General features: G+C 52.8%; 1 protein-coding gene across 1 annotated transcript; it reads right to left on the reverse strand.

Moving 5' to 3' along the window:
* Window positions 1–1,192: 1,192 nt before the first annotated feature.
* Window positions 1,193–3,089, reverse strand: Tmem185b (transmembrane protein 185B). Its single transcript, XM_028879809.2, is given in 2 exon segments — window positions 1,193–2,712; window positions 2,715–3,089. Coding segments are annotated over 2 exon segments (1,050 nt in total). The 5' UTR covers window positions 2,932–3,089; the 3' UTR covers window positions 1,193–1,879.
* Between the last annotated feature and the right edge of the window lie 11,909 nt (window positions 3,090–14,998).

The raw sequence follows: 14,998 nt of genomic DNA on the forward strand, positions 1-14,998 counted from the left end.
GTTTTTTTGTGTATGGGCGTTCCTCTTACACACATCTGTGCATCACTCATGTGCCTGTTGCCTGCACAGACCAGAAGAGGGCATCGGATCCCCTCGAACTGCAGTTACAGTTGGGAGCCACCACGTAAGTGCTGGGAATCAAACTGTGGTCCCCTAGAAGAACAGCCAGTGTTCCTGACTGCTGAGCCGCCTCCTCAACCCCTCCACCTTATTTTAAAATGTTGTGTGTGTGTGACAGGCACAGTTTGAGGTGGCTCTCTTTTCACCATGGGGTCCCAGAGGTCAAACTCAGTGGCAGCACCTTTCCCTACTGAGCCATCCCCTGGACACTCCACCAGAACCAGGAACTCAGCGCTTTAGAAAGGGCAGCCATAGGGCTTCAGGGAGCCAGCCGGCTCCACTGCTCCAGTGCTGATGTTACATGTGCTGACTTTCACATGGACGCTGAAGATCTGAACATGGGCTAGCTTGCACAGCACACTGTCCTCACTGAGCTGTCTCTCTCGAGCTAGGTTTACCTCATGGCCAGAGCAAAGGGGGCAGTTATTTATGTCCACGGAACCCGAACTAGTCATTGCTAGTAAGCTACTAATAAAAAGACACCCCCCCCCATTCTTCTTCTCGGTGAGATGAGCAATCCAGTTTAACTTCCATTTCCAAGGATTTATTTCTTCCCTATGAGAGCCTCATTCTGAGAAGGCCTGGCTTTGATTTCCTGGAGTGACTCCAGCACCTGAAGAAACACTGTACTCATCTTTAAAAAAAAATACCCTAAACATCTGTGCCCTTGTTACTGATGGACCAAGAAGGTTGGATCTTACAGTAGACCTCATCCTGCTGGCCACTCTCTCAGCATCCCAACAGTAATTAATGCTTTACATTATGACAGGCCTTAGGAATGGCCAACCCACGTGCTGGTTACGCTTAAGAGATGATACCACCTGTGAGGGAAAAGCTGAGGAGGTAAATGACTGTTATGTGGCCTGGCACCACACTGGAGCATGCCACCTATTCTCAGAGTGGTGTCCCTTCTCTCTGGGACACTATGGCAAACCTTAAAAATCCACCACTAATTGCTCTGGCGCACCAGAATTCGTTCCCAGTACTGACAGCATCCCGCCTGAGGGGCACCTCAGCATCTTGCACACTCTTCAAGCATAGTTGCAAAAAACATGTATCTTCACACAGAAACTTAAAAAAAAAAATACTTTACCACAATACATTGGTATTGCCAAGAACTACAATTCAACAGAGAACACTGCTAAAACATTCATATAAATACTAACATGTGCAGATTCACTCCATTAGAAAATTCGTCTATTTGAATACTAAAGACCTACCTCAGCAAAGCCCAAAGAAAACAACTATTTGAACAGTAGGGACACTAGAAATACCAACTATGAGGTTTATGAACAGTGGTGGGAGAGAATTTGGTTCATTTGCCATTAAGTCACAACAGACACAATCTAAAATACTTTAGACTAACAGTGTATAAAAATACTTTTTAAACAATACTTTTGGTAGCATACGTAGCACTTACAAACAGCTCTGCTGTCTTCAGTCTTCTGAAGGCCTAGAAACAATCCAATTGACCGCCTTTGGCTAGCTTTAAGACTCGGCCTGGAAAGCACTTTCTCTCACACATCATGTACACACACACACACACACACACACACACACACACACACACACGAGTAACACAGCCTCCTCCTTTGTCCTTGGTACACACTGACAATTACAAGTGGTTTCCATCTCACAGAGGGTGTAAAACAAGAAGAGCCCATTTCCAATTCCAGGGCTGGATGAACACAGAAAAAAAGCAAAGTGGAATTCATGGGTACATGGTTTCTATTTCACTTAAAGGCCCCAGCCTGTGAGTTTAGTCTGGCATATCAATGTTTAGCTTGGGAGGTGGAGGAATGTATTTTCCAGGACTCTGTGTTATAACTACCCTGGCCTTCTTTCCAAACATGGGAGCAATTTTCGGAGCTTCTGAAACCGATGAGTCTTCGGCATCTTCACGGTCCTCGTGATGCAGATCGTAAGAGATATTCCCATATTCTCTTAAAAATGGGAAAACTTCAAGTAGAAACTGACAGAAATCCCTGCGAATACCAAACCACCAATGATTGCCCCCTTTCCGCCTAAACGTCGTAGCCATCAAAGTCAGTAATGAGAGCCAAAGCGGGGTGAATATGGAAATGTACGAGAACGTATTGTGGTCATCCAGTCTGTGAACCAGCAGGACCTCAAAGGTGAGCAGGGGTACTACGATGGTGATCCAGCTGATGGCCATGGTCACATGTGTTCTTCGCTGCTCAGCAACCACATCCAGGGACCGCAGGAACAGGAGGGACCACACGATGTAGTAGAGAACCACCAGGCAGAGGAAGGACATGAGGATCCACAGGGGCACGAACACCACCAGCCACGGCCAGTGGATAATCCTGTCCAGCTTCAAGGCGATGAAAATGAACTGCAGGATGTTGACGGAGCACAGGATCTCCAGCTCCAAGGACCTGTCATGTCGGAAGCCCCAGACGCAGGCAGCCACGGACACGGGGGAAACGAAGAAGAGCGGCATGAAGACCAGCAGCCAGAAGTGCGTGCCCCTCTCCACCCTGTCGCAGACCAGGATCTCAAACATGAGCAGCAGCAGGTGGATGCCCACGGCAATCAGCATGGCTTTGAACTCCACGCAGGCTTCACCTCCGTACGGTAGCGAGGGTTGCGTGCCCACACACCCGCACCCACTGAGGCGCCCACGATGACCAGGAGCTTCCACAGCCAGATGGGGGCGAAGACCGCCCAGTAGCTCCACTGGATGATGCCGTCCAGGCGCAGGGGCAGCAGCACGGAGAAGAGCAGCAAGCAGGCATAGATGAGGAACTTACTGGGGTTGAAGTCCTGGAACAGGCCCCTGGGGTTCATGGCGAAGGTTGCACCCTCTCTAGATGCACATCCGCCCGCCGTGCGTGCAGAGGAGGCTGCAGACCACCGCTGCGAGAGGCCGGAACACGTGCGCGCAGTCACGTGGCCCGGCCGGAAGCGAGCTAAGGGCACAGCGTGCGCTCGCCGGGAACGGTGCCGTGCCTACGCCGGAGGCGCTGCCCGGGCCCCGGAGCCCAAGCTTGGGTGGGTGCCCACGCCGCCTGCCTTCATTCCGCACCTACGGTGGCCGACGCCTCGCTGCGTGCGGTGTCAGGTGGGACCTGGCGCGCCGCGGACTCCGCAACCCGCGGGCCGCTGCCTGGGAGCGGGCCGAGACCTCCGGAGGACGCTTCCTGGAGGAGGCCGGAACGTGGAGGAGGGAATGAGCTCACATCCTCCCGGCAGGCTTGGGGGCGGGGTCCGGGGCGGGGCGGGGCGGGGCCCAGCGCAGGGCGGGGTCGCAGAACCGAGGGAGCGGCGCTAGGCTCCGGCCAGGGCGAGCCTGTCACCGCAGGGGCGGGGCACGGGGATGGGGGGGCCACCCCCGGGGACGCGCAGTAGGACTCCTGCGAGGCGCGGGGAGAGGCGGCCGTGTGATGTGTGGTGCGGGAGTCTGGGTGTGCAAGAGCAAAGGCGGGTGGCTGGCGGGCGTGGGAGTGAGAGCGCGCCGGTAACTGTGCAGTTGCCCAGCACCGATGGACTTGCGCGCGAGGAACCGTGGCTTTGACCCCCGGTCCGGTGCGAAGGTCGGGTGTGCAGGCAGTACATCGATTAGGATTGTGCCCAGGGCAAAACTCCACCTTGGCAGGGCGACTAGCGATTCTCAGGCTGCTCCCTAAAGATTCCCTGGGAGCGCCTAGGCGGTTAACAGTCATCTTCTATCCGTGTCACCCGAAAAGTGGAGGGTGGGGACCTGGGAGGGTGTCAGACCCCCGACCCCCCAGGCTAGAAGCAGTTCTCTGAGGGAGCGCAGGTGAAGAAACTGGACCCGGAGAAGGCTTGGTTAGCGGCGGAATTAGGACTTGGATTCAGGACTCCTAACTTTGAGTCCGTTTTCATTTATTTGGCTTGGCATGAGTCTGATTCTTTTAGAGCTGTGTTAGGAAAAGGTCCAGTGGTCAAGAAATGTAGGTTGTAAACCAGGCGCTGCCACCCACCGGCTGAGAAAGGAAGCAAATCCAACTCTCTCTCTCTGATAAGCTGTTGTCGGTCTGTAGTTTGGAGCACCATTTTCTCTGGCCTGCTGGGCCGAACTAGACGATTCTTTTTGCTTTTCAGCTCCAGGGTTAGCCTTCAGGTTCCCTGAAGTGGGTGTAGAGCGCAGACACGAACGTCTTAGGTCTTCAGAGGAAAACCAGGATGTAGTGGGGTGGGGTGCTGCCATTCTCTGCATAAGGAGGAAGGGCCACCCGGGGAGAAGCAGAGTGCCTTCATGGACCCCCAGTGCCTCTGCCCTAAGCCCTCCCAGAGAAAAGTGAGCGCCACCGTTCAGCCCCAAGCTTTCCTCAGGCGTGGTTGAGCATCGAGGAGTTATATATGGGCTGCTGGAGGAGACCAGTGCCAGACAGCAGAGGTCTCCCCAGCCCAGTAGCCACCACCGGAGCCCAGGGCCAACTCTGAATTGACAGACAGGTCTGCAAGGCCCCTTGTGTCGACAGACCCCATAGGAGTGATGACCTTTGCTTAGGGGGCTGTAGTCTGTTTTGCTTACTGGCCTTTTGGTTCTCCTACATTTCAAAAAGGATGTTACCATAGAAAATGAGGTTTTCTAAGTGTGTGGTGTGCATGTGTTTGCACATTCAAATGCCTGTGTGCGCGCATATAGAGGCCTGAAATTCGCATCAGGTGTCAACCTTGATGGCCCACTGTATTTATTGAGTCAGGATCTCTTGCTGAACCCAGATCTTCTCCTGAATCCTAGCTAGTCTAGCTAGCCAGTTTGCCCAGGGGATCCCTTGTTTCTGCTTCCCAAGGACTGGATTATAGGGCACTGTCACCCAGCTTCTGTTCCACACAATGCAGGGCAAATGCTTTATCTACTGAGCCACCCCCCCCTCCCAGCACAGCCACCCCGAGGCTAGTACACAAACTGAAGCTTGAAATGACCCCTTTCCAGGAGTGCTTTGCTCCAGGCCCCCATTTCCGGCCTGCCTTTTCTGAGGTGCATGGTTTTAGGGGATGGAGAGCCCAGAGGGCGGGGACTAGTGTATTCTGAAGGGTGGTGAGGCCCTGAGAAGTGGCCTGCCCCCAGTGTCCTCCCACAACCACCCCCATTGAGCTGCCTCAGTCTGAACCTCTGTCCAACTTGAGTCTCTGCTGAGCTCACCTGGTCACCTGCTGACACCCTGTGTGGGGGAGGGTGTGTGTGTGCAGAGGACAGAGAATGACGTCACTATTCGCCTTAGTCCCTTGCAGCAAGATCTCTCTCTGGGCCTGGAGGGAGGCTGGCCAACAGGCCCCAGCCTTCCTGTCTCCCCCGCCCCTGCCCTCCAGTGCTGGAGTTACAGGCCTAGGAAGCCATGCCCAGCTCCTTGTGCGGCTGTTTGGGATTTGCCCTCAGTAAGCACAAAGCCCTCTTCCCAGCCTCCACCCCCCAGGTGACGCCTGGACATGCTTCCAGCTCTGGGCTCGAGTCTGGAGCCTTCCAAGGCCTCTGACCCTCGCCGAACGTGTTCTGGGTTACTTCTGCAAACCTAGGAAGTTCCCTTTTCAGACCCACACGGTTTAGTAATATCTGCTCTGTCACGGAGAAGCCGTGGCCCGCTTGGTGTTTCCTGTCAGCCCCGTCCCCAGAGAGAACACATTCCCACCTCTGCCCACGACGGCAGGGGCCAGCTCCCTGCGTCTCCTCCACATACAGTGGAGGCCGAGGAGGCCGCGTGCTCTGGCAGCCTGCCGAGCCTCCTCCTGCCCTATCTGTGACAGAGAGATAAGCTCCTCAGGGTGAGGACAAGGAAACAGTGTGTGAGAACCGCACTGTGCCATTGTCGCTTGCTGTCTGTGCCTCCAACGAGATGTCCCCTCTCCCAAGGACAGAGCCACTGTCCTAGGACTTCACAGCCATCCTGCTGCTGTGACCTTGCTGCCTGTCATCCTCATCCCCGCACAGCCTGTGTGGGGAAACACTGGAAAGAAGCAGCGGGGCTGAGGTGGCTGACACCCCCGTCCCCCCTCATCCCCATCCCCATCCCCCTCATCCCCGCAGCTGAGCAGCAGAGTGTGGCACCCCACATGTAAAGCTGCAGGCCTGGGGGGTTATTCAGACCAGGTGCTTTCGGGGCACTGTGTTTTAGATTATGACGTCACCTGAAGCCCACTTGGAAGGCTCTGCTCAGCCCGGGCTTGGGCCTTCTGCAGCTCTCTGCTGGGGCCCCCCTGGGATCTGAGATTACTGCCCCCAGGGAGCCAAGCTTCACGAGGACCTTTGAAACCGAGTGTCAGGCCCCAGCAGCTTTTCCTGTATGCATTCATTCCTTAGCTTGTGTATTAACTAGACAAATACAGTCCAAACATCTGCCCTGTGACCCAGCGCTGTCCCAGACACGGGCGCGGCATTGAACTCCTCCATGGCTTCCCCATGCAGGCTCCTTTCCAGTTCTAGTGGTTGTCGCCTCCTCCAAGAAGCCCTCCCTGACCATACCACCTAAAGTTGCCAGCTCCCCGCGCGCTGCGCCCTGATTGTTTTTCCTGTCTCTTCTGTGCGTGTGTCCGAGTGCCTGTGCCAGAGGACAACCCCCAGTGTCCGTCCTCACCCTCCACCTTGTTTGAGGCAGCGCTCGAGCTCTCGGGGTCTCCTGTCTCTGCCTTCTCTCACTCGAGTGCTGGGATTCCAAGTGCATGCTACTGTCCAGCTTTCCGTGGGTCCTGAGGACCCAAACTCAGGTCATCATTGTTACGGAGTAAGTCCATTACCCGCGGAGACATTTCTCCAGCCCTCATTCTCCCGTCTCTCGTGTGCTCACTAGCAGAAAAGCGCGGAAGTACCGACTGCTCGAAGGAGGAGGAAGGTTTCCAGCCTTGCCACCTGCAGGAAGACTGCCGTGGGCATTTGACGGCGCTGTTCCCTCCTCTGGCCCTGGAAAGGGCGGCTCCTGCCGTCGGCTTCTCCTGTTGTCATAGCATTAACAGGACAGCTCACTTATTTCGTTTGGCATCTCTGTCTCGCCACAGTGGAGGGAGAACAGGTGTGTTTGCTTTGACTGTTTACCGAGGTACCATACCAACTGAAGGCAGGATCCCAGGCTGGCCTAGAGCTAAGCACGGAGCCCGGGACACCCTTGAACCTCTGCTCCTCCTGTCTCTGCTATCAGGTGTGCTCCGCTCTGCTCTGCTCTGCTCTGCTCCGCTCCACCCCACTCAGTTTATACAGAGCGCGGGGTATTTGCGTGTGCTGGGCCAGCAGCAGTCTTCCAACAGAGGTACAGCCAGCCTGCTCGAGCCAACTTAACTCCCTGACAAATTTGCCTGAGGCGTTTCCGATACTTTTGATGTAGAATGAGAGAAGCCGTGAACTCGGACAGTTCTGTCCCTGCCCTGCAGAGCGGTAGTCCAGATGCATTTCTTGGCTTTCTGTCTCCCCGAAGAGGCTGTGCATTTTTCTCCTTACACCAAGGATGCCGTCTGAGAGGCCGTTATCCAATGATCCAGCCTGGGTATCATGTCCCTTCTTTCACAGTCCGTGACACCTAAGTGGAATTTCCCGAGAAGGAAGAGCCACACCTGTTAAGATCCCAAGGGGTCAAAGGATTGAACTTGCTGATTAGAGAGTCAGAATGTTGCAGGCCAGAGCTAGTGATCCTGGGCTACCTTTCATTCTCTTTGAAATTCACTCATTGCATAGTCCTGTGTGTGACCTGGCATCCTGTGACTGTCAAGACCTTTTCGGTGTGTTCTTAGCAGGCCACCAGCTTCCACCAGTGCCGAAGCTAAGAATGTCACCAGCGAGCATGGAAAGTCTGCTGTAACCACCCACCTATGGTTCCCAGCGGTGGGTTTGATTTGATTTCTTTGTTGTGTAACTAATAAGATCTCATGTGACCACCTCCATGGTGGATCCACCTCCATGGCGGATCGCTGCTCCGAGTGAGGGCTGTGGACACTCATTTGGCTCAGGAGTCAACCGTCTCTTTCCCTTTGGGATGAGAGCTGGGTTTTGCATCAACACATAGTGGTGTGTCTTATGTTCATCAGTGTCCTAAATGTGATGAAACCCCACAGGTCGGAACAATTTTCAGTGGCCCCTGACTGGATGTCCTTCAGTGGCCACTTCAGTGGTTCATTCCAGGGTGTCCTGCCCTCACTCCACCTTTGGCTTTTATTGTCACGTGTGTGAGTACGGGCGTGTGTGTGTGTGTGTGTGTGTGTGTGTGTGTGTGTGTGTGTGTGTGAAGGTTTAGAGGACAACTTGCAGGATTCAGTTTTCTTTCAACAGTGGAATCTGGGGCAGCCCGCTGACCATCTCACTGGCTCTACTCCGTCAACCGTGGAATCCGGGGCAGCCCGCTGAGCCATTTTATGAGCTCTAAAATGTCTCCAACTTCTTCATCTCCAACTATGCTTTGTCCTGGGACTCTTTTCCCCGGTGAAGACATGGGTGCTAGTTGCACCTGACAGGAGGTCCCCAAGGTAAGTGCACTAATGCAGGGAATGTTCTGGAGCTGTGCCTCTGTCCCTCACAGTGACAACAGGATCCTTAAGTTCCTGGCTTTTTTAAACTGTGGATCTTGACCCCATATGCGTTCATGTCCCTGAATGTGGGAGCTGCGAAGATAATTTGGTAGTAGCAAAAGGTTTTTGAACTTCTAAATCAAACAGGTACTGAGTCCCAGTGTTTCTGGTGGTGCCTCTCCCCATCCCGTGTTGCAGCCTGTGACTTCCTCACAGCCTTAGTTCTCAACACACAACACACACACACACACACACACACACACACACACACACACACATACACTTCCTACTGCCCGTGCATTAAACCACACAGCACCAACCAGTGTTGCCTGAAGCCCTGGACTCAGATTTGAGATTGTTGTGTGTTATGAACTGCAGGGTTTTACCATTTTGCATACAAAGTTTTCTGCTCTTTGAGAGACATGATGGTTTAATTGTGGAAAGCAGGCTGATTTCTCCATTCCAGCACATCTTCAAACTGCATTGTGTTAGATGTTCGACTTTAACATTGCTGTTTGAGCTGTTGACTTAAATTTCAGAAAACATCACTCAGTGAGTTTGGGCTTAGGGAAGGACAGAATTTCTCAGTTTCTGAAACAGCCCTGCACATGTTTTTTTGCCCATTTCTCAGCACTCAGGTTATAAAATCAAGGTAGCTGTCAGCTTTGAAAGATGATTTATGGGGACTGGAGAGATGGCTCAGTGGTTAAGAGCACCAACTGCTCTTCCAAAGGTGCTGAGTTCAAATCCCAGCAACCACATGGTGGCTCACAACCACCTGTAATGAGATTTGGTGCCCTCTTCTGGCCTGCAGGGACACATGCAGGCAGAACACTGTATACATAATAAATAAATCTAAAAGAAAAGAAAGAAAAAAGAAAAAGAAAAGAAAGAAAAAAAGAAAAATGATTTATGAAGGTGTTCCACATCCTGCATTATCAAGTATTCAGGCCTTTATGTACAAATAAGCCCTTCCGGCTCATTGCTATGTAAATTTGCTTTCATCCTTAAATTATGTTGCCAAAGAATTGTTTTAAAATAAATTTCTCTGTGATTCATTGGTGAATGTTTGGTTTGTGTGCCTATTTTATATACCTGTGCTCCTGTAAAGGTCTCTGGTGAAATGGAATTAAAAGTGGGGAAGTTGTAAGCCCCGGACGGCAAGTGTGGTGAAATGTGGCCTGAGTTCCCGCCAGGCCGCAGAGCTTCGTGCTGAGATGGATGCACAGCTACCCTGGGAGGCAGAGCACCCTTCAGCGTGTGGAGCACAGTGCGCATGCGCAAGGTTTGCCCGGGCTGTGGTTAGAGTGTGAAATCCTCCACGGACTCGTGGGTTTGAACACTTGGTATCAGAAGAGTGTTCTAGGGAGGTTGGGGAACCAAGAGGTGGAGCATGGCTAGAGGTGGTGGGTCCCTCGGGGTGGGCCTCTGCTGCTTGGTCCATAAAATGAATTCCACCATGCCTTCTCTGCCCTGACGCACTATAGCTCCTCAATAAACATCCCTCGAGGGGCTCCCGTCAGGTATTTGGTTACATCAATAAGAAAAGTAGCCGTGGTGGTTGGAATGAGAATGGCCCCCACAGGCTCATGTGTTTAATTGCTTGGTCTGAAGTTGGTGGAACTGGTTGGGAAGGATTGGGAGGTGTGGCCTTGCTGGAGGAGGTGTCGCCTGGTGGGCTTTGAGGTTTCAAAAGGCCACACCATTCTCAGTTAGTGTGCACTTGTGCCCCCCACACACACACACACCGTTGTAGAGCAGATGTAAGTCCTCAGCTGCTGGTCCAGTGCCGTGCCTGCCTGCCTGCCTGCCGCCATGCTCGCCACCATTATGATCAGGGACTGACCCTCTGGAACTGTGAGTTCCAAATTAAACACTTTCTCTTCTAAGTTGCCCTGGTCCTGGTGTTTTGTCACAGCAATAGAAAAGTCCCTAAGACAGAAGTTGGTACCAGGAGTAAACTATGTGTCTGTAAAGAAGCTACTACCAGGAGTGAAGGCCTGCGGTGGGTGGCAGGCTGAGCGCGGTGTCTTTTGGAGGAATGTGGAAGCCTTTGGGACTTTGGACTAGACAAGGAAAGCAACTGAACACTGTCATAGTTAGGGTGCTATTGCTGTGATGAAACACCATGACCAAAATCAAGTTGGGGAGGAAAGGGTTTATTTGGCTCACACTTCCACGTTGTAGTCCATCACTGAAGGAAGTCAGGACAGGAACTCAAGCAAGTCTGGAATCTGGAGGCAGGAGCTGATGCAGAGGCCATGGAGAAATGCTGGGTACTGACTAGTTCCCCATGGTTTGCTCAGCCTGCTTTCTTATAGAGCCCAAGACCACCTGCCTAGGGATGGCACCACCCACAGTGACCTGGGCCCCCTCGCATCAATCACTAATAAAGAAAATGCCCTTCAGGCTTGCTACAGCAGGATCCTATGGAGACATTTTCTCAGTGGAGGTCTCCTCCTCGCCAGTGACTCTAGTTTGTGTCAAGTTGACATCAAACTAGCTAACATAAATGCTGGCAGTGTGACTTAATGGACAGCCCTCCTAGGACCTTGGAAGATAATAGTGCTAAAGACAATAAGGGCTATGGAGGCCCTTCTCAAGAGGTTTCAGAGGAGGGCAATATTAGCAACTGGGCTAAAGACCATTCTTGTCGTATTTTGCAAAGACTGTGGCTGCCTTTGTCCTAAAAATCTGTGCAGGGCGCAATTGAAGAGTTTTAGACTAATTTCATTGACCGAGGAGATTTTAAAACAACCTAATGTTGACCCTGCCCTGTGGTTATTAATGATCACTCTTATGCATGTCTATAATGAAAAAGTTCAGGCAGGGCAAAAAGAAATACAAAATGTAGTCTAAGGAGAAAAAGAGCACTGGAAAGCTTAATGTTGGGGCCAAGTCTTGCTGGAAGAGATGAGGCATTTAAAGAAAGGCCTGATGTGAAATGGAAAGAGAGAATAGTGCCCTCGGGGCAGGACCCCACCCAGCCAAGCTTCCAACTTATAAAAAGGATATACCTGGGGAATCCTCTGCTCCTAAAACAAAGGAAAGCTTATTCTACAAAGGAAAGCGTCAATAAATCAAAACATATACAAATGTAATTCACAGAGGGACCCAGGTTCCGGACCAGGCAGGCAGCAGACTTCACAGCTTCCTCCTCTTGGTTCTGGCCTCGAGTCACGAAGGATACAGGAGTGAGCACCTTGTGGGGTCTCCCTCATATACCTTAAGGAGAGCTGCTGAGGCCAGGTGTGTGGCAGGGGCATTCCTGAGTGGAGGCCTGGAGGCCGTTACATAAAGCTGTTAAAAAAAAGCAGCGTGGATCGCCTTGGAGACCCCAGGGGACTGGAGCTGCCAGTGCCGTGGGCTGTCTGCCAGGGAGCCTGCAGACAGGAAGTGGAACCAGCCCAAGAGAGAGAGATGTGTTGCCCTCAGAGGAGCTGGAAGGAAACGGACGATGTGATAGCTAAAGTTAGATTTTCCTACTGCTCCAGCACCGTGCCTGCCACCATGTTCCCGCCATGATGCTCATGGACTAACCCTCGGGGACTGTGAGCCCCAAATTCAATGTTCTCTAAGTTGCCTTGGTTCTGGTGTTTTGTCACAGCAATTGGAAAGTAACTAAGACAGTAATTAAAACATCTATGGTAAAGGGGAGGGGCCTAAGGCCAGGAGCGCTCGGGAGCCTGGTCCCAGGGCCTGGCAGCCTTTCTCCATAGCTGGGCAGAGCAGGAGGCAGGTGGATGCTGGCACTAATGGATGCAGGCGCTAACGAGTGCCCGCGGAAGAAGAACTCGGAGGGTTCTTTTTAACTCTTGGTTAGCAGTTGTTTTTAAAGAATTATTGCCTGAGGAGGACCCGGAGCTCAGAAAGAAAGACAAAACAATTATTGCTTCTGAGGGCCGTTTTCGTTGAAACCGCCACAGTGCCCGAGTGAGTGTATGTGTGCGCCATGTGCGCGCCGGAGCCCACAGAGACCAGAAGTCACCAGAGTGACAGGAGGTTGTGGGACTGAACCGCGTCCTTTGCAAGAGCAGTAAGTGCTCTTAACCACTTAGCCATCTCTCTCTCCAGCCCCTGCCCTGATTCTTTTTCCTCTTTGGCCTGAGATCGGTGTTTCTGCCCCTGAAGCCGCACCTCGGGACAGCAGGCTTTGCACACTTCCGGTGAGCAGACCTGGTGATGGCCCAGTTCTGCCCCATGTTCCAGTCCAGAAGGATGGACCGAGTTCTCTTCCATCTACCAAACACGGGGATGGAAGGAGATGCCGTGGGAGAACTGGATGGAGCCCGAGTCAGGCCCAGGCTGGGTGAACTCCCTGCCTGTGTTCTGATGTCTGACTCCAAACACCACAGCAGGCGTTGGCGTCAGCCAGAGTAAACTCCCCAAGTAGGGCTTGCCATGGCTATTCCAGACTGTTGAGTGGACCACGTCCTTCTGTCCCCTGGCAGGGTTGTCTTCTTGCTTCACCCCTGCCGCCACCGCCGCCACTGCTTCCCTTAGCCTATGGTTGGACCCTGCAGGCCTCAGGTAAACTTCCCATCATTGTGCCCAATACTCACACCACCAATGCCACCAGGGCAATTCAGGCAGTGTGTCATGGGGAAACTGAGGAACCCGTGTCCCCAAACTGGACTTGATCTTTTTGTCCCAACCCGTCATCTGATCACCACTGTTCCCTTAGGAAATTAGTACAATCACTGATGTAGGCGACAACGCCCTAGCTCGGAAGTGGGGCTTGTCACTGTGCACACATGCGTATGAAGACCCTGGGACTCAGACAGCTAGGGTGGCGGAGCTGGGCTCCAGCATCCCGGTTCTGAGCTGTTGGAGTGTGGGCTCTCACAGGCACGCTGAGCACTGGATCAGTCGCTTTTCTCACCGCCGTGACAGGTACCTGGAAGTCACATGGCATCCCCAGTTAGGATGCTGAGATGGGGGCCGGTGCTCGGCTCGAGTCTTCCTTTCCATTCTGTCCCCTACTCTACCCCATGGGACAGTGCTGCCCACATTTAGAATGGGTCTTCCCGATACAATCCAATCTAGAAAGTTCATCATGGACTTGCCTAAAAGTTTTTCTTCTAGGCCATTCTTGATCCTGTCCAGTTGATAATATTAATCATCCCGAGTGCCTACTGTGTTCCGGGGTAGTAAAGGAATACGTGATTAAAACTGCTGAACAGATTTCCTCCAGGGAAAGTGAAGGAGAGAGAGGAGGGAGGGGAGAGAGAGAGAGGGAGGGAGGGAGGGGGAGAGGGAGAGAGAGGAAGAGGACAGGCAACAAACATCTGTGACTACCTCAGGCAGTTGGAGCTGGATCAGGTCCTGAGCAAGACAGACTGTAGGGACCCTGGCCCTCTGCTCCCCCATCCAGGGGTGCTGACCACACAGGGCTGATGATGGCCCAGTGGCTGGCCACGTGCCTTTCCTTCAGGCTGCCCTGAGTGCGGAGACTTGCCAACCCAGCACCAGGACCCAGACCCCAGAGCTACTTTCCCATCTAAGCCCTTTATGGACCGCCCTGGCCTGTGCTGACCACCCGGGGTTGTAGAATCCAAAATAGTTCATATGTCCATGGGGGGAAAGCTGGGTGGGGGTGGTCTGGCCAGTCTTCACTGGTTTAAAAGATGGAAGACGGAGGTTGGAGACCTGGGTCACTGGCTGCAGCCTCTGTCTTCCCAAGTTGATGGGAAGTGAATCCTGGGTGAAGAGGCGCCCTTGGCAGCTCTGCGTCCTCCACATGTTCCCACGGGGCCTTTTCTTGAGCATCCAGCAACGTTCATGATGAACATGAAGTCAGCTCTAAGGGGAGAGGGCTGATGTGTCACTGGAGGTCAAAGCCAGCCACCTGGCAGAGCCTTGGGGACCAGAGGGAGGATGAGCTTTCTGTCACGGACTCCTCAGTGGACAGAGGGCCTCAGGGACCATTCGGGCTCGAATATGAAATGTCTTCTGTGAGTTCATGTTGAAGGCTTGGCTCTCCAGCTGGAGTGAATTTGGTAGATTCAATGTGGCAGGAACTAACAGGTGGGGGGGTTGGGGAGATAACTCATCCTGTGAAGTGCTCACCTTGTAAGCACAAGGGCTGAACTTGATCCCCAAAAGCTATGTCCAAAAAAAAAAAAAAAAAAAAAAAAAGCGCCAAGCTGTGGTGGCATGTGCTTGTATTCCCAGTGCTGGGGGAGTGGAGACAGGCAGGGGCTGTCTAGCTCACTTGGCAAGGTTTAGGCCACTGAGAGACGCTGTCCAAATATATATACCCAAATTTAAAGGTGAATGGTGGCTGAGGACTGACAGACGAGGTTGTCCTCTGGCCTCTACACACATGCACACATAGATCTCATTTTGTAGCTCTGGTTGACCTGGGACTTGTTATGTTGGCCAGGGTGGCCTTGAACTC

The sequence above is a fragment of the Peromyscus leucopus genome, chromosome 15 (assembly GCF_004664715.2).
Source record: "Peromyscus leucopus breed LL Stock chromosome 15, UCI_PerLeu_2.1, whole genome shotgun sequence".
Lineage (NCBI taxonomy): Eukaryota > Metazoa > Chordata > Mammalia > Rodentia > Cricetidae > Peromyscus > Peromyscus leucopus.